Source organism: Gymnogyps californianus, chromosome 1 (genome assembly GCF_018139145.2).
Source record: "Gymnogyps californianus isolate 813 chromosome 1, ASM1813914v2, whole genome shotgun sequence".
NCBI classification, from domain to species: Eukaryota; Metazoa; Chordata; class Aves; order Accipitriformes; family Cathartidae; genus Gymnogyps; species Gymnogyps californianus.
The window spans coordinates 87,141,547-87,168,096 of NC_059471.1; the positions used below are offsets into that span (position 1 = coordinate 87,141,547).

General features: G+C 37.6%; 1 protein-coding gene across 4 annotated transcripts in view; it reads left to right on the forward strand.

The window, feature by feature from the left end:
* CNKSR2 (connector enhancer of kinase suppressor of Ras 2) overlaps positions 1-26,550 on the forward strand; it is a 221,156-nt gene that overhangs the window by 155,232 nt on the left and 39,374 nt on the right. For all 4 annotated transcript variants that reach the window (XM_050894846.1, XM_050894853.1, XM_050894859.1 and 1 more), the window contains 7 exons: positions 5,296-5,344; positions 6,210-6,382; positions 8,546-8,619; positions 11,060-11,131; positions 17,279-17,346; positions 22,641-22,741; positions 23,949-24,486. In XM_050894846.1, coding sequence (XP_050750803.1) covers positions 5,296-5,344; positions 6,210-6,382; positions 8,546-8,619; positions 11,060-11,131; positions 17,279-17,346; positions 22,641-22,741; positions 23,949-24,486 — 1,075 coding nt within the window. The remainder of the gene's footprint in view (positions 1-5,295; positions 5,345-6,209; positions 6,383-8,545; positions 8,620-11,059; positions 11,132-17,278; positions 17,347-22,640; positions 22,742-23,948; positions 24,487-26,550) is intronic.

The window sequence follows — 26,550 nt, forward strand, 5'->3', positions numbered from 1 at the left end:
AAAACTATATTTTCCACAAATATCCAAGAAAGTAATTAATACTATCTATCATTAGCTCTTAATGGAGAGTAAACAAGATGGTAAACAAAAAAGATTTTGGCAAAATCCTCTGTTGGGAGTACCCTTAAGCATGAGTTGTTAATAGTGACAGATAGTATGACGATGTAATATAAATAGCTTTGAATTTTTCCCCCTTTTCACTCTTCTTCTAGCTCCGAAATTTTGGATCGCAACACACCAAATGCAGAGAAACATGTATATGTGGTGTATCGAAACTGTGAAAACAGAACACTGCCAGTGTTCACAAAGTATTGAGCATGAGAGATCAATCAAATAATTGGCAGCACCAGCTTTCATTTTTTTTCCACACGCTGGCTTTTGCATCTGCAGCAGAAAGTTTCAGTAATCAGAAATGTTACAAGCTACTCTGCTGAAACTAGAGAAAGTTATCTCACAGTGACAGAGGGGAACTGTCTGACTGTAAATAGTTCCTTGGTGTCTAAACTTGCAGCTTGAGAAAAATTATATTTGACTTGAGCTCTCAAAAAAACTATAAAGATACCTGCCGTTTTCCTTCCCAATCAGACTGAGCTCAAATTCAGGTAAAAGAATTGGAGATTATTATTTCCATAACCTGGTTCTCTCTTCCAGCTTTCCAAAAATGAATGAGTGGAAAATCACTGAAGAAAAGTGAAGAGACAAATAAGCATTTGAAAGAGGATTTTAGGAATTCTCCAATTTTGTACTAATTGCTATGGCCAATCTAGATCTTCAGAGAAGCTTCAGTTATGGTGGTTTTTTGGTAGACCTACAGATTCTGTAACCATGAAGGGGTTCGTGTAACTATTAGAATATATCTATTTTTTGGACATGGATGTCACGTTCTGTTGGTCACACATTGAATTTATATTAGATGTTAGAGAAGCTCTCTTATAGGAACAGTTTGACCTCAAATCTTTAGACTTCCTCCTCAGACTCTTAAAGTTTGGCAAAATAACCAGTCAATAGTTTTGATAACTAGTCTACTTGTCTTCTACTTTTATTTGAGGTATCAACTGGAATAGAAATTTTGTAGCTTTCATTGTAACATGAGTTTTATCAAATATTCATCTCTCCTGCTAGTGGTTTCACTCCAATTTAGTATTGATATTGGAAGATCATTTTATTAAGTTTCCTATTTGGCATGAAACAAATAAATTAATTGAAACTTAAGTTATTTAACACTTTTATTTAAATACGTTTTTCGAAATAGAGAGCTATCAAATTACTACTAAGTAGTTCATAATAAATACTCATATTTTCAGGCTTCTGAATATTAATGAATAACTTTCAATCTTGCTTCCCTTCTGAGCAAATATACAGAAGGCATGGTACTAACCAAGAATGAATACTTCATCCCAAGAGCTGAAAGCAGACAGAAACCTGGATAACTCTAAGGATGAGAGAAAAACCTGATAGTCTTATTTCTTGAAAATTTTGTGTTGTACATATGAAGATGCTGATGCATGACTGTGTGCATGCAGATACTGTTGATTATACCATCTATATGTGATTATTTTCTTGCTAAAGGAACAAATACAGTTATAGGTCGTTGGTGACCTCTTTTGTTAATGTGAGGCTCCACCTGGAAGTTTTTTACTATGTAGCTGTATTACTGTGCTATAATGCTAAAAGCATGGAAAAGCATACCCTAGGGCAGATTTACAGGCTCTTTACAGCTGTGCAGTCTTCTGATGGGCTTTCGGAACTGTCAATCATTTTGAAGAGTGTTAAAGTAAATATAACCTACAAGTTTGGTAGTGAACAGTTGCAGGAAGAGAGGAACTGTTATGGCTCTTCAATGCACAATGAAGTCTCCATTGGCTATTGGAATGTGCAGCTAAGCCCTCAGAAAGGTAGGGCTAGAGGTAGGCTAGCATCTTTGTTAAAAAAACAGAAACAGCCAAAATCCCCTTAATAAACGATGTTTTGTTCCTCTTGAAATGCATGTGCTTTGGAGGCTGCTGATAGCAAAGGCAGACATATATATACCTAAAATATTTCTTTGATATTCTACTTAGATGTGCATTTGTGAGAGGGCTTAGTTAAGGTATATTACTAAATATGACAAGCTCAAACATCATATATTACAGGAGAAAATTATTGCATCCAAAAAAACTGAGGTTCAGGGTATTCAAGGGAGTTTTGATATATGTTAAACATCAAGTGACACCTTGCTTTTGGATAATGGAAAGTTTTGCATTGTATTTTGGGTGACTGGAAAGCATATAATTCAGAATATGATTAAACAGTTTCAAATTTTCTTCAGGAGTGACAATTTCCATTTGGGTTAAGGTATTCATCTATTTCATCTTTTCAGTGGCAGTCTTGTTTCCATTTTATTTATTATTTTGAGTTACTAACAACTTTCTTTAATATAGAATGCTGTTTTCTATTTCATTTCATGCTTGCTCTCAGAATTAGTAGGAGAGATGAATTCTTGGAAACTGGGACAAGATGTATGTGAAGGCAGTTGCTCAAAGCTCAAGATGTATCAGAATCAAAATGCAGTGAACATACGTTGAAATCTGGCCTCGTGGGCGGGTGATTAAACAGTATCTTGCAGCAAACTTGCTTTAGTACAACTAAATTTCTGGCTTTGGTGTGAATCCATATTTTTAGGGTTTGTGGCATTAAAAAGAAGTATTTATATTATTTCCATATTTGCCACACCACAGAATTAAGCTGTAAAAGGGAAACATTATGGTGGCCAACATTAGGACAGGTCACTTAAAGAGGTTGTGGAATCTCCCTCTTTGGAGATAGTTGGATCTAGGCTGGAGATGACCCTGAAGAACATGATCCAGCGTTGGCTTCAAAGCAAGCCTTGCTCTGAGCAGGAGGAGGGACATGACCTCCTTCATCATTCTGTGATTCTAAACAGCACTGAGAAAATGTCATTAAGCCTTATCTAATAACTGGGAAGAGGCTGCAGATTGCATTCCATGATTTCCTAAAAAAAGCAACAGAAGAAGCATTTTTAGATTTCATCCTCACTTGGGTTTTTTTGGATTACATATCATGTGAGTTTGAAACTGAATGGCACTGAGTAATACATACTGCTTATACATCTTAAGGGTAAAAAAAAATAAATAGCTGCTGCTGTTTTTGCAAAGGATGAACAAACTTGAAGGCTGAAGTCTGTGTAAAATAATCTAAAGTGTTAGCTAAAATCACTGAAGTCAGTTGAATAGTTTCCAGGAACTTCCCTCAGTTATAAATTTTTTCCTTAATTATAATTTAATTTAATGAGCTAATTTAGAATAATAACGGAATTTAATAAAACCTTTCTATTTTGCAATATGACATAATGTATGGAAAAATGGCTAGACGTCTAAATTACATGCTGTCTTCCTATTAAAAACTGATACCCCTTCATTACCCTTTCTTCCCAAAAACTGACTCAGAATTTGAGAGGTGCGAGCTCACGTTTGCAGGTTCAGTTTACAGACGAAACGTTTCAAGAGAAGGCTTTTCATATTGTTCTCATCTGCTTTCAGAATCACTTATAAGAAAACCAAGCAGAGGTTTTCCTTTTCTGTTTTGGCACTGTGAAAATATTAGTGCAGAAGTGTCAAGCAGCAGAATGAAATTGTCTGGGTTGTGAACTGAGAAGTGCTAAAGTTTTGGGTTTGTGCGTGGGTGTGTTTTTTCAACCACTTTGAATTAGGTAAGAGGGAGTTATTTACACACTTCTGCCCAGTCACTCTGTTATTCCTGGGCCATAAAGATCTCTCTTAGTCCTACACAGGTCGAAATATTTTATGTGATGTAAGTTGGGATGGTGTTGCGCGCTCAGCTTGCTGAGAGCTGGTGCTGATTGAATTGATACCGGTAGCAGAAGAAAAAGGACAAGAGCCAGGGAAAGAAAACAAATGGGCTCCTTTTTTCTTCCCAGTGGAGGCCTATTTTGACCATCTGAGGTGGCAATACAGTTGAGTAGCTTTCTTCAGATACGGTCTACAAGGGATCAGCACATCTACTGAGTCAGTTAATTTTTTATATTACACTTAATTATCATTGTATTGCTGATAATTTATCCCCATGGACATGTTAGTATTTGCTGCTTTAGAATGTCTCAGCTGTGAGGCGAGACATTCCTTGGAAGCTGAGCCTCAGCCTCCTGCATATAAGCTCAGGTGTACAGGAAGCGGGGAGGAGAAAATGAAAAGAAAAGCAGCTCTTTGAATTGGAAAGGGAGCCTTGTAAGCTGGGGTGAGGGTTTGTCTTATCTGCTAGGAAGAGGATTTGGGCTCACAGGGCTGTCAGTGCTTTTGCTTAGATTTATTTTTATCAGGTGGCACAAAAGCTTTGATTTTTGTATTGATCCATGGTAAGCTGAAATAAGAGGTTTTAATACTCAGATACTCTAATGTGGCCTTTTCCTAGTTTCAGCACTAATACATTTGTCTATAGAAAAAGAAAATTCAAAACAACTAAAATCATGTCTTTAAATTTTGGAGTGATTAATTACAGAATTTTTTTTTTATTTTCTAGAGTAGTGGTGATGTTCTGAGTCAAAATTTTTAACAGAAATGACCATAAAATGTGTTAATATGTATTGCCATTTTTAATAAGCTAGGATCTTAAAGTAAAGGAATAATTTCCATCCTGTCTCAGTGCCAGTGCAATGGGTTGGTTCATGGGAGTGGATCAACTGGAGGGAAATACTTCCAGTCAAAACCTGGTAAAAAATAAAGTGTTTTCTATTTCAGAATATTTATTTGGGAGACTTTTTCTGAGTTGTGATATAGCAGAATTTTATTGGTGTCTTTAAAAATATTAGGCCCGTTTCTGAGCACATTGTCTGATGTTCTGAAGGCTATCGTATAAATGCCTTCACACCTGCATTAGGCAGTGTGTTTATTTGCATATTTGCATATTTGTGTCAAGAAGACCTTAATTAGACAATGTATTAGAAATGCACGGGCTGTGTAGCTTCACTATCATACTAATCAAAGGGAGATATTCCTTCCTTATTAACAGAACAAGAGAAGAGCGACCATTTTAGAGAGAAACTTCAGTTGTTTTGGCAAACTAATTTGTGGTCTATTTTAAGATGCTTCACTGTGTGCTTTTGCTTTACAACCTTACGAACAGATGAACTAAAATTACCTTTTTTCTTAGGCCTAAAAGCCTGTTGGCTGGTGTTACCTGGTGATGACTTCAGTGTTTGCAACATTAAACTTCTTTTATAAGGATGTGGTTGAATATAAACACTGTGTTTTCACTTCTTCCGTTTTGATTTTCTTGTAGACATTTCAGCAGTCTTCTCTACAGCAGAAAAGTAAAAAGAAGAACAAAGGTAAAAATTAAATTTGTTTTCATGTATTGGTAGGAAGGGAATTGCCAACATTAATGTTTACGGTATTGCAGTATCTGAGGAACTAGAACTTGTTAGCTCCAATCCAATGTTTAGTTCAGTTGATCATGTTGAGAAGGTGTTAGTCCATTACTGATGTCTCATGGTTTCCTAATGCTCCTCTACCTGCATATATCTGCTGTTGTCTTTTTTTTGAATACTTAGACTCTAGTCTCTTTGGGGCCAGGGCTGGTTTTTCCAGCTGTGTGCATGTAATGCTTTACTGCAGCCCTTGCTCATTACCTAAGCTGTCAGGTAATTTATATCACAGTAAATTGTCCTCCTTTGATTTAGAAGTGCAAAGGCCTTATTAACTGTTTAGTTGCAAAAGGAGCTGCAAAGAGAGGTTTTTGAATACCTGTGAAGTACTTACATAGTTGTATTTGGCAGCCAAGTGTGGAAGTACATTAATTTATATGCTGTGTGCTTTAATCTGATGTGAAATATTAATTTTTTGAAAATTACAAATAACCATTTTTCTTATTTTTAAATATCTTGCCTTTCTTTTCTCTATAATGTCTTCTCTTTCTGTGTTGCTTTTTTTTTTTTTTTGTCTTAGCCATAGAATATGAGCTCTCTGAGGTGCTGAACATGGTTTGTTTTGGTTTGTTTTGGTTTTTAACTTATGGTGCCTTGCATAGACTCTGTGGTCAAAATAGAATGTTTGTAATAATTTATTTATGGCAAATTGAGGTTGAAATTTTTAATTAATTTTCTTAAGCAAATATATAGTGTTTTCTGACTAGCTGTCTTGTTGATTTAAGTGGAGAAGTCAAATGCTTTCACATCAACTCATTGTCATTTTCAGCTCCTATTCCTGGTAAAAGCAAAAGACGGATCTCATGTAAAGATCTTGGTCGAGGGGACTGTGAAGGCTGGCTTTGGAAAAAGAAAGATGCCAAGAGTTATTTCTCCCAGAAATGGAAAAAATACTGGTTTGTCCTGAAGGATACATCTCTATATTGGTATATCAATGAAGAGGTAAGCATGTGTGCTCATTGTCTTAACAAATACCCTGTGTAGTGCTGTTGTCATGATTTAGTGGGAAGCCAGTGCTTCGAGTGCTTATATATGTGAATAACTTTATTCACCCAAATAATCATACTGAAATTAATATTAACTGCCTGACTAAATTACCATTAAGGTCCAGAGATACTTGATCCTTCAAATTCACCTTTTACTACAAGGAGAAATAACACACTTTCCTGTGTCCTGCTCTCACCAGTTTAGAATAAATCTATCCTCAAACTCTTGAAAGGGGAAAGGTAGTTATTTAATCCTGTCATTCAAGCTTAGTCATGGGAGTCTAAACTTTAATGATGTGCTGCCTGGTGTTCCTTGTTTATCTGCGCTAGTAAATCACCAAAACCTCTGGCAATTAAGGAAGATGCTTTTGTTTTCTTCAGTTGTGTTCTCCTGTCGTTCCTTCTTTGTAGCTTTTGATATGATTTCAGTGCTCATATATGCTGAATTTAAGAGTGCCAGAGCAGCCCAACTGAATTGTGTACAGCTTTGATTGTGCAACATGTTCTGCATTAGTACACGTTTATTTACATCAGCTTTAGCAAAAAAGCTTTTTGCCAGTGAGTTAGGAAACCTTAATTTTAAACCCTATTAGTCTCATTAGTAAATATCCTGAGATAAAATCATTGCCCACATGTGGGTGCACTCAGTCCTGGACTTGTTCTTTTAATCACTCCAAGCATTTGTACATAACCTTTTTAAAGTATTGTGATCCCCAACTTTTCCCTGAGTAGACAGAAAGCAAGTTGTTCCATAAACAGAGTTACCAAAGCCTGTTTTCCCACAGACTCATCCCATTTGTGCCTCGATCCCAGCTTCAGATCGGTAACCCTAACTCCCTCCTCTCCATCCTCCCTCCTCAAGGTCTACTACGAGGTCTTCATCAGGGCAGTAATTCATATCTACAAGTGCGATGACTGGTCACCGGCCGTAACCAAGGAGCGTGTGGAACCACTGAGTTGTGCCTTACTTTCCTGTGGAGAGGCCAGTGGTCTGAGTGCCTCTGTCTCCCCCCATCCCAAGTTTCCCTGAGACTTGCTGAGACTCAGTTATTTTTGAGACCTCAGCTGCCTCACTGAAGTGTCTGCAATCACCAATAGATTCAAAAGCTGGCCAGGGGAGCCTCAGTGGCAGATGGACAGACAAGCAAACAGTGCTCTTGCCAAAATTTTGTTTCCTTAGGCAACCATGCAAAAAAGAAATAGCAAGATTATTCTAAACGGTGTCCTTTCAATTTTAAAATGCCTGCTAATGCAGAACCTGTTGCAACCTTGTACCTTCCACAGAACAACTCTGGTTCCGGTTTTATATGCTGATTTGTGTCTTTTATTTATTTATTTTTAAGAAATCATATAGTAATACGGACTGCATATGTAGCATAAATAACCATGGAGATTCTGAGAAAAAGATGTAATTCTGTGGAATTCCTTAACGTACATTTGTGTTTTCTGCAGCTTCTCTTTCATGATTCTGTATTAATTTCTCATGCAAAGTTATGAGCAGTTAAATAAGAGAGTCTGCGTTATTGATGTATTAGTGGCTTAAAATAAATAATGCTTTCAAATTGTGAACAGTCGAGGGAGATTGAATATCTGATGAAATAAACTATGTGCAAGTCTTGAGAGGAGAGGGGAGAAAGGTCAGATGCCTTCTATCTTGAGTGTTGGAGAGAGATGAAAGTAGCTGAAGAGGTATCGTGCCTCTTAGCTGTGATATCATATAAAGATGGTAAACAGCACACATTGAAATTGCTTTTTTCCCTATTTCTTACAGTAGGCTGCATTTCTCCTTACTAATTAGTCCATCTTCCCCCAAAATTAACTAATTACAGTAACTAATTGCCTGAATACATTTGGTCATTTTGTATATTTTCAAATGCTGGTTCAGCTGTAAAATTGTTTGAGAAAACTGGGTATTTAAAATTGTATTTTACACCAAGGGATCTGTCTTACTACTTTGGCAAAAGTCCCAGTGACTTCTGTGGGAGGTTTGCCAGAGCAGAGCATATATTGGTATTCCTTATGAAAGAAGCAGGCAAGTGAAAATATCTTTAAGTTTTCAGTGTGGTGCGGTTTTTTTCTGATACCTTAACAACAGTAATATCTAGAACTATCTTTGCAGGATGAAAAGGCGGAAGGATTCATCAGTCTACCTGAATTTAAAATTGACAGAGCCAGTGAATGCCGCAAGAAATAGTAAGTATGCTCAAAAAATAATGCAATGATACAATAGAAACAGTGGAACAAAGGACAAGGTTTTCCCTTAAAACAGTGACATAATGGACTTCGTTACAATGATCATTTAGTTGTATCACAGAATAAGCTCATACAGAACAGGCAAATTCAGTGTGGTTTCTGTGTGCCATCTTTCCTGAAGAAGGTTTTTTTACTTTATCATGAATCACAGTGCTTGACTAGAGCAAAATGAATTAAGAGCAAGAAGGCTGCCGGCCTGCTTCTGTCCCTTTATTTTCTTAGTTTTCCTTTCTTTTTTTGTTTCCTTTCTGTTTGGTGGGAAGGGTTTTGTTTGTTTGTTGGGAATTGGAGTGTGTGTATGTGATACCTTCAAGCTCAATAAAGACCTTCAAGCATAATAAAGACGCCATCCAAATAAAAAAGTCTGCAAGTTCATGGCCAGGCATCAATCTTTAATGTAACTCTGAATTAGTTAGCATCATCTCAAAATTTGCTGACACAGTGTATCAGTCCCAAGGCAGAGTAAAAAAAAGACGATGACAGTGATTTGCTGTATTTTTGAGGTACGACCTAAAGCTTTCAAATGACTTTTCTTCTCACCTAGCTGTGTGTGCTGCTGTCCAGATTTGTGCCATTGCACAAATCCATTTTTTATTTAGATGCAAATTGAAGCATATGTAGCCATGTGACAGGTGCATACTCCCACAGAGATATTTTTAGAGTCATTGTTGTTGAAAACTTTTTGCCTTGCCTTCTAATGGTTTTTACTGCTCTTTTGAGTTTATCAAGACTGTGGAATCACTGAAATTTGTACAGAAAAGCAATTGCAAAAGTAAAATGGTATGATTTGTAGTACATACGGTTCTAAAGAAGACACTGACCTTGTATCAGTTGGTCTACATATCTCTTCAGGATGAACTCTACTCTTCATGATGGTCTCAAAGGGCAGAAAATGAAAACAGGGCTTATTGTCCTGTGTTCTTGGGCTACATTGCTGAAGTGCTTCATCTTTTCTTTTTGTTGGGACAGCAGCATAAAGTCAACTCATTTCTCAGAATTGCACCCTGCTTAAATTGGTTTTTTTTACTTGATTTGGTATCTACTGGATACTAGAACATAAAATGTGGCTATAAAAATCCTTGCTTGGATGGCAGATAAAGAAAAAAAAGTCTAAGAATCCAGACAACAGATGCTGTAACAATTTTAAGAAGTCGAGTTTTGGGTCTCAGTAACTTGATGATGTCTTTCTAAACTGAGCAGATGTCACTGTACGTCTGCTTTCACTTGCATAACATTGTGTCATGCTCTAATGCGTTAGAGTAATTCTTTTTGTCTCAATTTTACGTTACCTTCACTAGCAGTAACTTTCCTGGATATCAGTTTCATATCCTTGGTTTCTTAAAACGTATTTTCATATATTTACATATATGTACACACACAGACATATATATTGAAAATTGCAAGCATGATACACATGAAGAACATCATTACCATTTTTCTGAGACACAATGGATTAGAGAGAGTGAGAATTACTTTATTATTTTATATGTATCTTTATATATATATAAAATCCATTGTGTCTCAGAAGACTGGTGATGATGTTATTCATGTATCATGTTTGCAATTTTCCTTATTTTCTTTGGGCCTGTTATGCACTTTTTGTTCTTATTTTAAGAGAGACTTTCAGGCTATTCTCAAAAATTATTCTTCTGTACTGTAAATTATTAATTACTTTCAGATGCATTTTCTGGATCTTCAAGTACTTCACCATAAATCTTTATCCAACATAGTTAAAAAATTCTTTCTAGTAATTTATTTCATTTTATGTCTGAAATGCAGTAATTCTGTCGGCCCAGTCATGTTGGTTACTTTGGTGGAAAGAAAAGATGAGATGTAATTGCCCATTGCTTAGAATGACCTCAAGAACATAGTGTTGATTTATAACAGCTTTTCAGAAGTCAATCAGCGCATCACATTTTTCTGTTTGAAACGTGGTCATTAGAGCTAAAGGTGATGTCAAGGTCATTGGGATGTGAGAAATCACCAGCACTGAGAGTTGTTCTGTTGTATCGAATAAATTGTTCAGTCAATTTTCTGTTCAGAAAAAATTGACACCTGTAGGTATATCAGCAAAATTACCTGATACATAAAATTATATCCTTAACTGGTTAACTTTATCCAAATATAGTACACTGCAGGTGATTGTTGAACAATATTTATGCATTTATGAATCAAGCATTATTTACAAAGAGGTAGTTGAAGAGCACTTTACTTGGTGAAATCTGGCACAATCCTAAAAGTTGTATGTTTATATACTGTTTGGGGGCATCCAACAACTCAGGAAATCTGAACTCATCTCATTCCTTGGTGACCATACTCTTACATTTAAAAAAAAAGAGTTGTGCCATTACATTTTTATAATTATGTTTTTCCTCTACAGCGCATTCAAAGCCTGCCATCCTAAGATCAAAAGTTTTTATTTTGCTGCTGAACATCTAGACGATATGAACAGGTAAGGAAATCTAGCAAAGTGCGAGGAACCATTCCTTAAATGTGCCACTTCTTGAAACTAATAATAACACAGTGATAATAAATTACATGTTAATCTAAAAAGTTAAGTTTAATAGCTGAGAAGATAAGTGTAGAGTAGCATTGTTTCTGAGTGGCTGCATATGCTAAATATTCAATTCATGCAAAAATTACTTTTTTTTAAACAAAGGTTTGAAGATTTTTAGAAATAAGATTCCCTCTTTCTAAAAAGAAATAAATACAGTATGTGAAACAACATCCAAACACAATTTCAGAATTCCAGGTTTCTGCTTTTGGCTGTGCAGCACCTGCAAAGGTGCAGTATCTCCAACTCTGCTTCCTAACATACTCCCAAAGACATGTGATGCTTGCTCTGGGGATGCTTCTATTTCTGGCCCTGGAGGGAATGAGAAGTTGGAGAAAGATTTAAAGCAGCCACTGATTTTGCTTCTGCCAGTCTTGAAAAAGGAGGTAGAGATTACAAGGAATGAATTTTGCAGATTCTCTCTACTGCCATGAATTTAACCTACATGTTGAAGTGAAATTTTGGTTGTATTGAATTTAGTGGGGAAGATTTCAGCGACTCAAAAAGAACAAGGACTTAGACTTAGTTCTTTGGGTATTGAGTTTTACTGTACCTGTTTTAGGCCACTTCTGCAATTTTTTCAGAAAAATTACTGAGACCAGCACAAAATAAACACAGTTCCTCTTAATTGATTTGAATGGTAAATTAAAAACATGGATCTCATGTCTATTCAAATATTTGGGGCTTTATTTATTTTAACAACATAAACTGAAATTAATTCAGTTCCAAATAATACACCATTTTCATCATATGACAGAGGACACAAACAAAAATCTATTATTGTAACCTGAGAATTGTTCTATCTTAGATAATGTCTGTGGACATCCTCGCTGAGCAAAATTGCTTTTAAAACAGAGGAAAAAGGAGATAAAACTCAATCCATAAAACTGTTAGTAAGTGCTATAATCCTGGTTTAATCTCTCCTATGTGTACTAGATTCAGCTACCTGGCAGAGCACCTTCAGGGTACAGCCAGTTCTTTACTGATAATATTTGACTGGAAAAGTACGCCAATACTATACTATGCTTGCTTTCATTTAGAAATAGCTGTCCGTTAACCTTTTTTCAAAAGTTCATGCATGACTAAGGCTCATTTCAAAAGTCTCTCCTCAGTTAGAAAACTTAAAACCTTTTTATTTGTTTGTAAAATTTTAGGCTTGCCTTTCCTTGATAATTCTGTCAAGCCAGTCACTCAAAATGCAATTTGCTGCACAGCAAACAGTAATGGCATGGTCTGTTCGGCATACCCTGAACTACAGCAGTAGATAAATCATTTCTGTCAGCGGGTCCTCAGTCAGTATGACAAGGCACCTTGTTTCTAAGGACAAAAATTTATATAACCATTCAGTAATCAGAAAGCAGCAGCAAATATGCATCAATTCCTTAAAAATATATTGCACAGTCTAAAACCCAAGTACTAAAAGATTTTTAACTTCCCAGCACAAAGTCTTTTTAGCATATTTTGAAATAAGTGCTTATTAATTCATTTAGAATGAGCTTGACCAAATTTTGATTTGAGTTATTCACATGTAAATTTAAAGCAACTCTGTCAAGGTCTATGGAATTACTTGAAATTCTGGCCATCTGAGTTGCCATCAGAGTCTCACCAAATAGTTTTATTTTTTCTCTTTGTTTCATGTATTAGAAAAAGTAGTTCACTTTCACAAACATTGAATTAACTCAATATATTGGGGAAAAAAGTGGGTTACTGAAAAATAATCTTTCAAATGCAGAGATGATAAAATACTTCCTGTCTAAGCATTTTGTAGCCTAGCTGAAGTCAAACACAGAATCAAGTTATCAAGTTAAATTAAGACTGTTTTGATCAATTTCTGTTCTTTTTTTTGTCAGGTTTCTGACATACATTTTAATTATGTATCATGCAGTCATTTCAGTTCTGTTTATACTTGAAGCAGAAGAAACGGAAGTGGAAAACTGCTAATACATAGTCTATCTGAAAGTTCAGAATTGTTCAATTCCTTCTTCCCTTGTATAAAATGATTTAGTTGTTTTTAAAAAAAAAAACTGTATGCAGGATATGAAGTTTTTGTTTGTGTGTATCTACTCACGTAAAATGGGTATTTTAATCTCAGGTAACTCTGTCACTATTCAAATTTTCTTACTACTTTTATGACTGTGCCACACCATTATGCTGGTAAGGAGTCTGGAGAACTATGATCACTGAACTTGTGGGTTCTGAAGTTCCTTTCACCTGCATGGTTGCACCAGCAAAAGTGTTCTTTCTACCCATATAACATGCTTAGTCTGGGTGAGAAGAAGGACAGAATATCCTTTATTGATGCAAAGCACTGTTTTGCCAGTGTAAGTGTATAGTCATAGAAACATCTTGCTTGGAAATTCATTGTTATTCCCATTCCAAGAAAATATTCTGAAGGCAGTCCATATATTTCTACTTGATGATACTGTATGTAACTTCATTTTGATTTTCCATGGTAACTGTGCCTGCTGCTTTATCAACTATTTGTTCTTTACTCAAAAATCCTAATCATCAGCTCAGAGACAAATGCATCCTTTTCAGGGTTGGCCGGCTTAAATACTTACAATACTCTTATTCTTCCTTTTTATTCCAAACTGTCCATTTTTTAAGTGATGACATATGTGGCTGCCAAAATTATATCTTCTAGGCAGGGAAATACAGTCAGTAACTTCAAGTGGAATATTTGTCTGAGAACTTCCTTGACCTGCTGTAACTGAGCTGTCCTCTTTCTCTTTTTGTGACATTGAGTATTGACATTTGTAAGAGTTTTCTTCCTTAGTGTAGCTCTATGATCAAGAGGAAAGATGACAAGTTGAAGAAGGCCTCTAAAAATTCTCCTGCTTTGTCTACAGGCCTCTTCATTCTGGTTAAACTGCAGTTCAGTACTTATAGACACTGTAAGGTATCCATATTCCCATAAAGCAAGTTCATCCTATATCCTTGAGCTTTATGATTAAGGACAATTTGACACCCTGCTTCAAATAAAAGCATTGCAGCTACCTGGAGCGGGAGATAAGATAGAAAAATGTTTCTTGCTATTCTGTGAGAGTGCCAGTACTGTGCACTCTTCTTTACAGAAGGTAGAGGTCCACAGAAAGATTGGGGTTTTTTAATGCTGTTCTATGTGTCATAAAATTGTTTTAATTAAATACTGACAAGAAATGTGTGTGCTATTCTTAAAAAGAAAAAAAAAAAAAAACAAAAAGAAAACCTAGATGACTGCTGCAACTACCAGTGCTACTGTATTTATTGTCATACCTAACATAGATTTTATAATTCTCACAAGAAAATTAAAGCTGCATTTGCAGTAAGGAAGGAATATTTTCTTGGCCTCTTGCCCTCTAAAAGTTACAGTGGCTACCGGGACACAGCACACCACAGGGAAAAAAGATTTAAATCTTCCTATGTCCTAGGGCTTTGTATCTTTTAATATTAATAGTAAGGAATATTTGTGTAACTGTACGCTTGGAACTTTTGTCCCCAGTGCATTGTAAAGCACACATGTTTTACTCCTCTTCTGTTCTGCAGGAGATCTTTACGTTTCCCTGTGATACAAGCCCAGTGTGTTGGATTTCTCAGATGATTCTAACTTCGATGAACCATAACTCTAGCCATGCTTTATTAAAATAATATTAATTCTCTAACCATACCCATTCTAGCCATATCTGAAGAAGATTTATCAATCAGCCACATATTGGATAATTTGCAGAATAAGTCAATACCATTCTTTTAGTTTCTAAACTAGCAAACTGCTCAAAAGCCATAGTTGTTAACAGGTTACAACCACATCAGTATCTTCTCATTCACCCCACAGGCATTGCCGGTGATATTCCAGACCATGACACAGATCATGACCTGCAGAAAATCATTAAATGTGAAGTCAGTCTGCTGTCTCTCTCTCAGACTGGTATACATTTCCTGGGTTCTCATTAGATTATACTTTTCAGGAAATAACATTTTTCTGGGAAGAATTATCTACCATAGCTGTAAGCAGTATCAATTGACTGTCAATTAAGTGTTTGTTACTTTAATTGGTTACCTCACTCTCACGCACACTTAACATGAAATGCTATCTCATATTTAGGACGGAATGAAGTTTTCCAACAGGAGAACCTTTATAGGTCTGTCATCTAATACTTTGTGGTCAGCAGCCCTATCCAAAGGGGTTCAGTAGGTGGCTGTTCCCTGCTGGCTGTGCAGGGGGGTGATAAGCCATGAGCTGAATTGGGAACATGAAATCCAAAACAGGGAAGAGGCAAGCAAAGGGCCATGTCCACTGCCTGCCATGCCATTTGACAGAGCAGGCGCTTGTCGTCTTGTGCTGCTTTACCCTTTGGACATGGACAAGTCTGTGGCCTCTGCTGGTCCCTCGGCAGCACAGGGCTGGAGTGCTTTGGGTGAGCTTCCTGCCTCAGTGCCTCTGATTTGGGCTGGCAGAGCTGTCGAGACAGCTGAGCTTTATTCCCCAAAGAAAGCCTTCACATATCAGGAATGTGAACCTAAAAGATAGCTTTATAGTGGGTCACCTTTCTGCTGTGAAGATGTGAAATCATTGTCTGAGACACGATTTGTTGGATTTCTGTTCCTATGTGCCAGTTATTTTTATAAGCGTATGGCACTTCCTAACAATTACAACTGAAATTTTAAGTCTCTTCTTCAGCTTCCCTATTCTGCTGGCAGAAATTTTGATTGGATGCTAACATGAAGTATTCTGTAATCACTTCAGGTGTAAATCTCTAGCTTTCTTCCCAATGTACAATGATTTATGGACCATTAACGTGATTTACAGATCATGCATGTGGTCACTGTTTGTGGAAGGACAGTGACAGGAGTTAATTTCGAGGAGAGCAACTGTATTTTATGATCTGATGCCTGCTTACCCTGCACTGAAATGTCTTGAAGGCTGGTATGCAGGAGTGATTACAAAGGTGTATCTCTTGCTGAGACAATACTAAATCCTGTTTCCGTGCATACAGTATGCAAATGAAACCCATCAGACACAGTTTTCTGAAACAAGGGTTTCACATTCCTGAAGAGAACGCAAACCTGACTTCAGTTGTCCTTCTGTATACCCTCGCAGTAAAATTGCAAGCCAGTAGGTTGGCAAACCAGGCCGGTCAAATCCTGACTGTGGGATGACTGGAGCAAGTAATTCCAGGTGTACCATGGAATGGACAACCACGGGAGATTGTCATGGTGGTTTAAAGCCCCGTTGATGGAGGACTTGATTAAGTGTAAGCATTTGGATAATGAATACACTGAGAGCCCCATAGGGGAAGAGGGCAGGTTGAAGCAGTGCACTGCTACAGGCAGTTGAGTGTATGCTTGGCAGTGACAGCCCTGCTAGATGAGAATAGCAATAGTTTGGTGGGTTTTTATTTTAATTTATGCAGCTTATGGAAGCATTTTTTCAAGTCTAAGTTGAGGTTAAAGCCTTAGAAATGAATTGCATTGAGGCAACTGTCTTTTCTCCCCCTGCTTCTCTGACACGAACACAAAAGTGAATTCTGATATGCCTCCTTCTCTTTGTGCTTGGCACTGTAGGTAAGCTGTAAAACACATAATGACATAATTAAACATCACTGTCTGTTTGGGAGTGAACCTGTTCTTTTTATTGCTGGTTTCTGCTCTGTTCCTCTGCTAAGTTGCCAATTCAGGCCTTAAAATATTGCTTAAATCTCTGAAAAGTGGTGTTTATTCTTAAGAAATCAGAACAGCAGGAGTATTGGTGTGATGACATATCTGTGAGCAGCAGACTTAATAGCTCTTTGATTATCTCCAAATCCTTTATTTTACAGATGTTTGACATCATACATGGTTTTCCATTTGAAATAAAATCTTTGCTGTGAAAACAGTTTGTTCAACAGCAAAATCATAGATCTTTGGAGACTCCCTGAGTAAGAGGATCAAAGAAAACAGCTGTCTAATATGAAAAATAACATTGTCCTGAATCTCCTTCAGATGCTCCTAACTTTTTTTTTTGGTAGAAATGCACCCAAAATTTAAGAGGCTAGATCGGTATCACTGTTTTTTTTAATATTATTTCAGATGGCTAAACAGAATTAACATGCTTGCTGCTGGCTATGCAGAAAGAGAGAGGATCAAACAAGAGCAAGGTAATGTGTTGTTATTTTGGTTTCTTCTGTCAGCTCTTATCACAAGTTCATCTGTTCTTTTTTCCCTGCTGTGTATCAGGCCTCATTCTCGTCATCTGAAAGCAATTCACATATGGGTATCACTGTTGTTGCTTTAGAGAATTCCTTGTCTCTCAGGGGTTTTGATTAGCTCCTTCAGATTCTGGTCCACAGACATTGGATTATTTCTGAGAAGGCCGTAGAAGGTAACTAAAAGCAGCAAATGTACTGCCAGTAAGCTCCAGTATGTGGTACTAAGGAGTCTGTGTCCCCTATCAGAAGAAACTTAAGAATCTGCAAACTAAAAAAATTTTTTAAACATTGCGTTTGGTGTTTGAATTCACAGGGGGCAGGAATGCATGAAATTGGTCTCAGGAACAAAACCATTCTTCTAAAGCCTGTTGACATAATTGGATTTCCCCTAAAGACTTTAATTTTAAGGCTATTTAATTTTTTGTGATTTCTACTGTTTTTGCTATATTGCGGTGTGTGCTAAAGCCCTGTTGGCATTTCATTTGGATTTGCAGGTTTACAGCATTTTACATCTGTTTATTTTTAATGTCTAATATTTCATGGGTTTAAAAAAGCAGCACATATAAAATAATGAGTCCCTTTGGTTTAGTTTGCTGCAGTAGAAATCCTGTTTGCAGACAGGAAAAAGAAAGGGTCAGTCCTCAATTGCGTTGGGGAGGTTGTTTCCCAGAATTGCCAGTGACATGGATCCACAGAAGTGTTCCTATCCAACTAGCTGTTTTGGCAAGCAGCTGGTTTTTGAATCCATGTTCTTTTTTACAGATGTACCTGGCAGCAGGCACCAGAAAACTGCAGCAGTCATGATGATCCAGAGCTTATCCAGATGCCTGTCTGCCTGCTGCTCACTGAGTCAAAACCTCACTTTTTAATTCTGTGGCTCTGCAGCCTTCATCAGTAAGGTTGTGTCTTTTGGCCCAAAAAGCTTATAGCTTGGAGCTGCAGCAGCAATGTATTTAATGTAGTCTTTTCTTTACAAAGACTATTTCTAACCATTTTTCAGGGAGAGTTGTGTTAAAAAGGCTATCACTAGGCTACAAAATTTGCCACATGGTGTCCTCCTTGCCCCCTCAAAGTCATGGTTCTGTACCAACCTATGTGACAGCAGCCTTAAGCCCTGACCTTCTGGTCTGATACCCTGAGAAGGAAGATGCGCATGGTCTGTGTCTCTGCAATGTGTTGCTGCGGTGACATTTTCCTGGGAGACACTGTGCAAAAAACTCCTTTCCCCGGTGAGAAGCAAGGGTGGCTTTGGCAGCCAGGTAGAAACACCAAGAGAGTAGGATGTTCTGTAGTGGTAGAAGATTGAAAGACAGCATCAGAAAATTATGTCTGCCTGGATTCATACCCTGATTGCCTCACCACAGAGCATCCTAGAGGGATCAGCCTGGGGTTGAAAAGCAGTAGCTTATAGCATACTGCCGTAATTTGAGGGTAGCAGCGTGTGTGGGAAGGTTTTGGGGCGTTCTGTCGTTCTTGCGCATAACTAGGTTGCACCTGCTGTTGCCTCATTTCTAATCATGTCTTCCAGTAAGTGCAGCTGCTTATCCTGGGAGTGTTGTCCACACCCTGTTTTAGTCTGGTATGGTCCTTGGCACATTGTGTCATTCGTAACACCAGGCCCTCCGCGTTCACACAGCCCAGGATAGCAGCACCGTGCTCACTGTTCCTCCAGTCATGTTCTCAGTGCCTCACGAGACTTCAAAATCAGTTTGGAAATCTGTACTCCCCAGGCAGCACTACAGTAACCAGTTTGGAGGGACCTGTATACCATCTGTTACTGCTTGAAGAGGCTGTGAACAAACTCTGAATCTTGGAGTCTTCTAGGAAATCCTCTGTGTTAGCATTCAAAGCCAAATTCAGACTTTTATTGACAGCAGGTTGGCACCAGAATTACAATAACATGTGGGACAGTAAGGGAAAAGGTGTATGAACAGTTATGCTAACACTGTCCAAGTGCACAATTGCAGACATGATACACCTTTCAAAATCCAGATGGATGTGGAGAAATATTTTTGCTACCAAGCAATCACTGAGTAATAAAATAGCAGATGATCCAGCTCCTAGACATGAGATCATGTGCATTCAGGCCTCATGTTACCTATTATTAAAATGTCTCCCTATTGAAGATAGTCAGTGAGACCCCACTTACTGTGGAAATTATATCCCAGGCACTGACGGAGCTCTTTATTACCACTTTAACACCATTCACTCAAATTGATTTATCATATACAGGTAGGTAAAATTATATCCTCTTTGTGTTGCTCAGTTGTGTTTAGTGTGGGAATCAGTATCACATTCCCCCTCACTGCTGTACAGTCGTTTTATGCCTCTGGTGATTATCCTTGGCTCCCAGCACAAGGGCTATTAAACAGCTCAGTAGTGTCCCTAATTAGCAGAGGCATCAAGTTAGCAAAGTAAAACCTCTCTATCACTTCAAGCATTTTTGCAATTATAAAAACTGTGAAGCTGGAATTTTCTTTATTCAGTGACTGTACCAACTGTCATCTACATATTTGATTTTACAAAAGGTCTTTTATTTCTGTTCAGTTCAGCCCTTTGCAGCAAAGCTTTATAATACCTCTGAAACAATTCAACAGTAGTTGTCAAACCTGTTTCAGTTAAGAGTTGAATGGTTCTGAATCTAAAGTGCATAAATATATTTCAAGTGCTTCAGAGATGCACAAATCACTGAATTGTGGGTGTACTGCTGAATAAAATGTCGTGTTCTGTACAGAACAGTTTTATAAAAATACCATCAACTTTCCATATTAAATACAATGAATGCTAGCAATATGGCAAGGGACTTCCTTGGATGGAGAAGTTTATATACTTTCTAGTCGTATAAAATCAGAGAAAAAAATTCTAGCTTATATAAATAGAAAATATTGAATCGGCAAACAGCAGGTCAGTGTTAGTTTATATACAATATATACAGTCTATTGCTCATTCAGAAAGGTTTCAAGATATGCCCGATGCATGGAGCTTGTCCATCACTGAATTGGACAAAATCTGCAGAGAGAAATACGGCAACTGTTTGATAGCATTATACACATTTTAGATAGACTCTAATGAGTCAATTGCCAAAAGCAGAACATTTTAAAAAATTGGTGGGAAGCCTATTTTCATACATTTCATCTGGAAGTTGACCCCTGTGACTGCAGAATTTTTCTAGAAAAGCCATAGGTTGCCAAAAGAATTCCCTGTCTGAGGTAAGGTGCGCAAAAGCATGATCATACAGTGTTTTACTGCATGTGGATTTGATAGCAAGAATATCTTTGTATTTTTAGCCAAAATTGGAACCTGCACTGAGGCTGCTAGATTTTACTTTCAGAATAAACAGTTGAGCTCCAAGTCTGCAGAAATGTCACTGAATGATGCAATTCTGACAGGCCTCTCACCACACATCGCACCATTAGGCTTTGCTGTAATAGGAACAAACATGCTTATATGTCAATATTTTCAGGTGTTTCGAGTTGCTGGAAACAAGTTTTCTTAAAACTAGGAGTGATTGAAAAACGAGTTTTCACTGATTTAGTCTTTCGTTCACCAAAAATTAATTATTCGCAGTTTTCTAGAGACGAAACTGTTTGGAATTTTTTATTTCATAGTCATGAAAACTTTTTTATGCTATTTATTTATTATACCGTTTAAAGAGAATCTCTCAGCTATAAGCTTGCAGGAAGCAAATCAAGAGACTCAGAGTTAAAACAGAGTTGTTACTGCTTGAAAAAATTAGATAAATAAGGCTGTCCCCACCATTACTACAAGCTAAAAATATACAAAATTTTAGAGACAGCTGTTTCAAGATGGTGTCATTTAAAGGTAAGTTTTTGTTTTAAGTCTTGAATAAGATTAGGCACAGTAGATCATTAATCATACAATACAATAATCATCATAGTAACAAAAAATCATTAAAGCCAAAATTATATGTTGTGCCAACTTGGATTTTTGGTTTAGATGGTTTATGAAGCAGCAATCATCTTTTTCTCGTCATCTATCAAAGAGAAAGTAGTAAGTCATGCAGTTCATTGAACACTTACTAGACGAAGTGAAAATTGCCTGTGATTAGTCTGTGAATAGTCTGAGCTAAAGTGTCCTGTTGTACAATGATTTACCCAAATACTAGAAGGTAATACAGTCAGAAACAAAGTGACAACAGAAGTGTTTGCCTAAGTCTTTCAATGTGTAGAAACAGTAAAGTCACCCATCTTGAGCTGAGTCAGAAGTTAAGTAGTTTTCTTTTGTAAGGAATATTAAGGTCCGGTGTCCATTTAGTTAGATGCTGTTCTGCTTCAAAAATATTTGCAACAGAATAAATATAAATTCCCATGTGGTACATTCTTCCATGTGTTTTCCCCTTTGACCAAGCTACCAAACATATGAAATGGACTTGGACAAGACTTGATTTGCTGACAAAATGAAACCTCATATCCCATTAAATTTAGCCCACAAGATCTGCGTCCTTTGTACTTTCTCGTCCATCTTTTGGAACTCTGTGCTTAAATGTCATTGTCATATTCTTCCTTACCATATCACCTTTATGTTCTTGCATGGATAACAGGGCACCAGCTGTTTTATGAAGCAGACATAAGATACAAAGTTTTTCTGTCTTATCTTAAATGCAGCTGTTTGTTATTAGAAATTGAATTGAAAAGCTTCGGTAACTGGTAGTATACAATGGATAAAATGGGTAGAAAAAGAGCATTGATTATTCATGTGTGCAATAACCCCTACTTGTTTGATTTGCCAGTTGCTGTTAATTACATTTGTTAATGTTATTTGCAGTCAACAAGACTTTAGCAAGTTAACATTTTTCATCTTTTCTGTTCAAAAAATACTTTCAGTATTTTCCAGCCAATAAATTTCCAATCATAATTATTTTTATGGCTGTATAAATATTTGAAAATCTGATACTTGTATTAGGAGTATTCTGTATGCATGTTGTATTTATAAGGTGTGTACAAGAGTTAAATTTGTGGCTCATTTGCAGGTTGTTGTTTAATATCTCTGCAATGGGGCATTAGACTTAGTATACCCCATAATGTTTTGAATTTTCCCTCTTTAGAGTAAAACAATTCCAAATTACAGCAGCTAATGTTTACAGAGCCAGCATTCACTAGTATTTAACTCTCAGTAATACTAAGGATGGAGTTTCCAGTTGCTTTTGTGAAAGCAAGTCTGTGATATACAAAAGTATCAAAATGTGTTGGTAGTTTTTGATCTGATCTGTATGTAACTTGTAGATTACTGGAGTGAGAGTGACAAGGAGGAAGCTGACACTCCATCAACACCCAAACAAGACAGCCCACCACCCCCATACGACACATACCCACGGCCTCCTTCGGTAAGTCACGTGCAACTGTCTACAGGAATGCCTACATAAAGCGTCACTTTTACCTACTCTCCTGCTTAAAAGCATGTGCATGCCCATGTTATGGCACTCTCCAGTATATTTTTTGAGTCAGCACTTGACTTAAGGCATTTGTTAAGTAACATGCATCGCTAACTTCAACAGCCATCATTGCTGTTTTCACTGGTTTGTAGAGAACATGGATTTATAATCCCGCTCGCTGTACAAAACAGATTAAGTTACAGAATTCTTTCTTCCTGTTCTTCATTCATGATGGACCCCTACTCATACATGCAATCCTTCACCGCCCCCTTATTGACTTCTCTGACAAAATGTTGTTACTTCAGTAACAACACAGACTCTTCTCTAAGGCTCCAACAGTTGTGCTGTGAAGCTTTACAGTAACAAATTACATTTGAATTTCCAGAGAAATGCCAACATAAAAATGTTCTGTCTTATATCGCAAACAGTGATACCAGTTGTTCTGTTGTTGTGAAGAAGTAAGTTTCTCTATAAATCAGAACAAAAGGGGATTTGTTTTTTATTTTATTATTGAAGCAGTTGTTGGTATAAAACCAGAGTATGGACTTCTAACTTATTCTGCACTGGCAATTTTGATTTTCATGTCCACGTACTCAGACAGCATTAACTAATGCAGCTTACTTGAACATAGTTTTTAAAATGCAAAAATTTGGAATGAAAAATTGGGAAAGTCAGGGGAAAGAGAGTGTTCATGATGTTTAATTTGAATGCAGTACTTTATCTTCCACAAGCATAGATCTTTAAACTGCACTGAAGCACTGCAAACACGATTCCAAAGGAATTTTTAGCCAGATAGGATGACAACAGGCATTTGGATGGCATGTTTAAGATTTTTAATGGACCAAGCACACCTCTTCTATGCCTTCCATAGTGCCATATTCTGCAAAGTTTTCTGCAAATAATTGTGTTGTCTTATTTTATAGACTAAGGGACATAATAAAGATACTTATTATGAATAAGTACCAGTGTTTGACCTACAGGTGTGATGTGTAGATATGAGCCTGCCTTAAAGTTAGGATCAGGGCAGGTTAATCAGGTAAGTTTGTGCCTTCGTTACTGAACTGGGTGCTGTCAGTGACAACGAAAAGTACATGATTATTACTAGCAGTAGGTCTTGGTCTACATTGATCTGAAGATTGCTCCATTGCTGACGTTGTAGATGAGCTGCGCAAGCCCTTATGTGGAGCCAAAACACAGCCGACTCTCGTCCACGGAGACCTCCCAGTCGCAGTCGTCACACGAGGAGTTTCGCCCGGAGGTGGCGGGGAGCGCCACCGACTCGCCGGTACGCAAGACGGCGAGCCAGCGACGCTCCTGGCAGGACCTCATAGAGACGCCGCTGACGAGCTCAGGACTCCACTACCTGCAGACGCTGCCACTGGAAGACTCTGTGTTCTCTGAGGCGGCTGTGGTCTCCCCCGAGCACCGGCGGCAGTCAACCTTGCCCACCCAGAAGTGCCACCTGCAAGACCACTATGGCCCCTTCCCCCTTGTGGAGGGTGAGCGGATGCAAGTGCTGAATGGGAATGGGGGAAAGCCTCGAAGTTTCACTCTGCCTCGGGATAGCGGCTTCAACCACTGCTGTCAGAGCCTTTCAGTCGGTGCCGCCGATCACCACGAAGAAGCGCAGCAGAAGGAGGTGGAGGAGGAAGAGGAAGAGGAAGGCAAAGCAGCAGAAGAAAACCAGGAAGATAAAAGTAAGTATGGGATATTTCTGTGGCTTTTCAAGAGTCCTGTTCGTGTAACATAGAGGTTGTTTTTCCTTTTTCCTATCAAAAAACCCCAACAGTCTTTCAACATCCCCCATGTTTTACCAGGTACCCCTTGTCGCACACCTCCTTGATCTGCCTTCTGTATAAGGCTTAATAATCAGACAGAGTGCTGCATGACCTCTCATGATCACCAGACACTTCCCCATAGGCTGGTCACCAATCACCTCCTACTAGTAACTTATTTATAAATGGATTTTGCTTCCATGCTTTCTTCACACTTCCACTCGCACAGTATCCTCCCCCACTGACACAGGTATGTCTCAGGACATACTTAGTAAGATTTCCAGCCAACCCAATATGTGTTGTAAAAAACACTCGGTAACTCTTGGAGTGCAGGGTCAGGCTGTGATTGTGTAGTATCCAGGCGGGCAGGTCACAAGACAGCCTAGAAGCTGTAAGAAGTTGAAAAAGAGAGTGTATTTTCCCAAGTTCCTCACCTTGTGATTTAGAGAGAGAGAAGTTCAAAAAACGTTTCAAACAAACAAAAAAATTAATAAAGAACAACTACGTGACCAGTGGGGCTTAAAAAAAAATCGTAATGCTGAGTAACTGTCTCTTACATGGCACATTAACTCCATAGATATTAGTGCTACTTGTCAAAAATAATCCAAATAAACAGGGATTGGAGAAGGTCCCTGCTCCTTCTAAACGTGTAAACACATTTCTGTGTCTGTTTCATGCTCTGTCCTTCACTGTCATTTATGGAGCTTCTCAGCATATGTTGCTAGCAAAGTTGAGTTCACATCCAAGTTGTAGGGTCGGTCAACGAAGCCTGCATCCATGAATTGTGGGGTTATGCTGCAATTAAGTTACCTGAAGTGGCAAGGAAGGCAGGATGACCCCTGAAGCTCTCAAAGGGTCTGTGCTACCTGGTTCCTTCAAATTCAATTTTTTCACTGCAGTAAAGGAGTATAAAAATGGTAAAGAGATAGGAAAGGGTAATGAAAGCTTTGGATAATTAACTACCTACCTAAGTTAATTCATTAAGGTTAGCACCTTTGATGAGCATTAAAATTCACGTGGATGTTATTTAGTCTACTTGGGAGAGATCAACAGTTTTCCATTGCCCTTATGCTTTAGTCAATAGGTTCTAAACATCTCAAATTCCTGACTTTGAGAAAACAGTGATTTCTTTTGCAGATATTAAATTTGTTGTCATTAAAAGTTAAAAAAGGCACGATTTCAGTTGCGTTCATGCACGACACTTTCCAAAAAAACCCATACATTTATTAGGGTAATATTAGACTCTTACTGACTGTGAAATGAAGCTGTCTGATTAACAGGGTTAAAATTCATCAACCATGCAGAATGTTTTATCCTATTTTTAGCCTTCAATTTTTTGGTTTCAAATGGGTTTTTACTGATAGTAATATAAAAATATTTTTTAAAAATGCCTCACAGTCAACGAAAAGGGTCAAGGACACTTCCCACTGGAGTTCCTGTGCTGTTTAGGCATTACTCAGAGATACTGTTGCAGGGCCTAAGTTGTTAGGTGTTTTAAATCTCAATTTTAATGGTTTTGGGTTCCTGGTTGTAACATTTTATAGCATACAGTGCTAATAAAGGGCTAGTGCTGGATTTAAGGGGTCAGAACTTGGGCTCTTCTCCATCTTTCTATACCAATTTCCAGAAAGGGAGAAAAAAGTTTAATTTTTGAAGTGGTCTCCCTGTATACACATACTTCTATTTTTCAAGTGAGGAGGTTTTCTTGGTTGAAGCTTTAACAGGAGATTGTTTTTGAGACATTAACAACCAGCTAGACAAGTAAAGTGCTCATGGTGAATTATTGACCATGAAATTATAAAGCCAGAAAGAAAATACTGTTTAGTCTGTTGAAAAATTTAAGTGTTGAATTGCTTGTTGCTATGGCTGCAATGTTCTGTTTGCAATGCTGGCTTTTTCCAGTGCCCTTACCAGTAAAAGGCAGGAGGGATTTCATGCAAGTGGTGTTCTTAACTGCAAAATCTAGTTTCTGAGCTGAGAGATTTG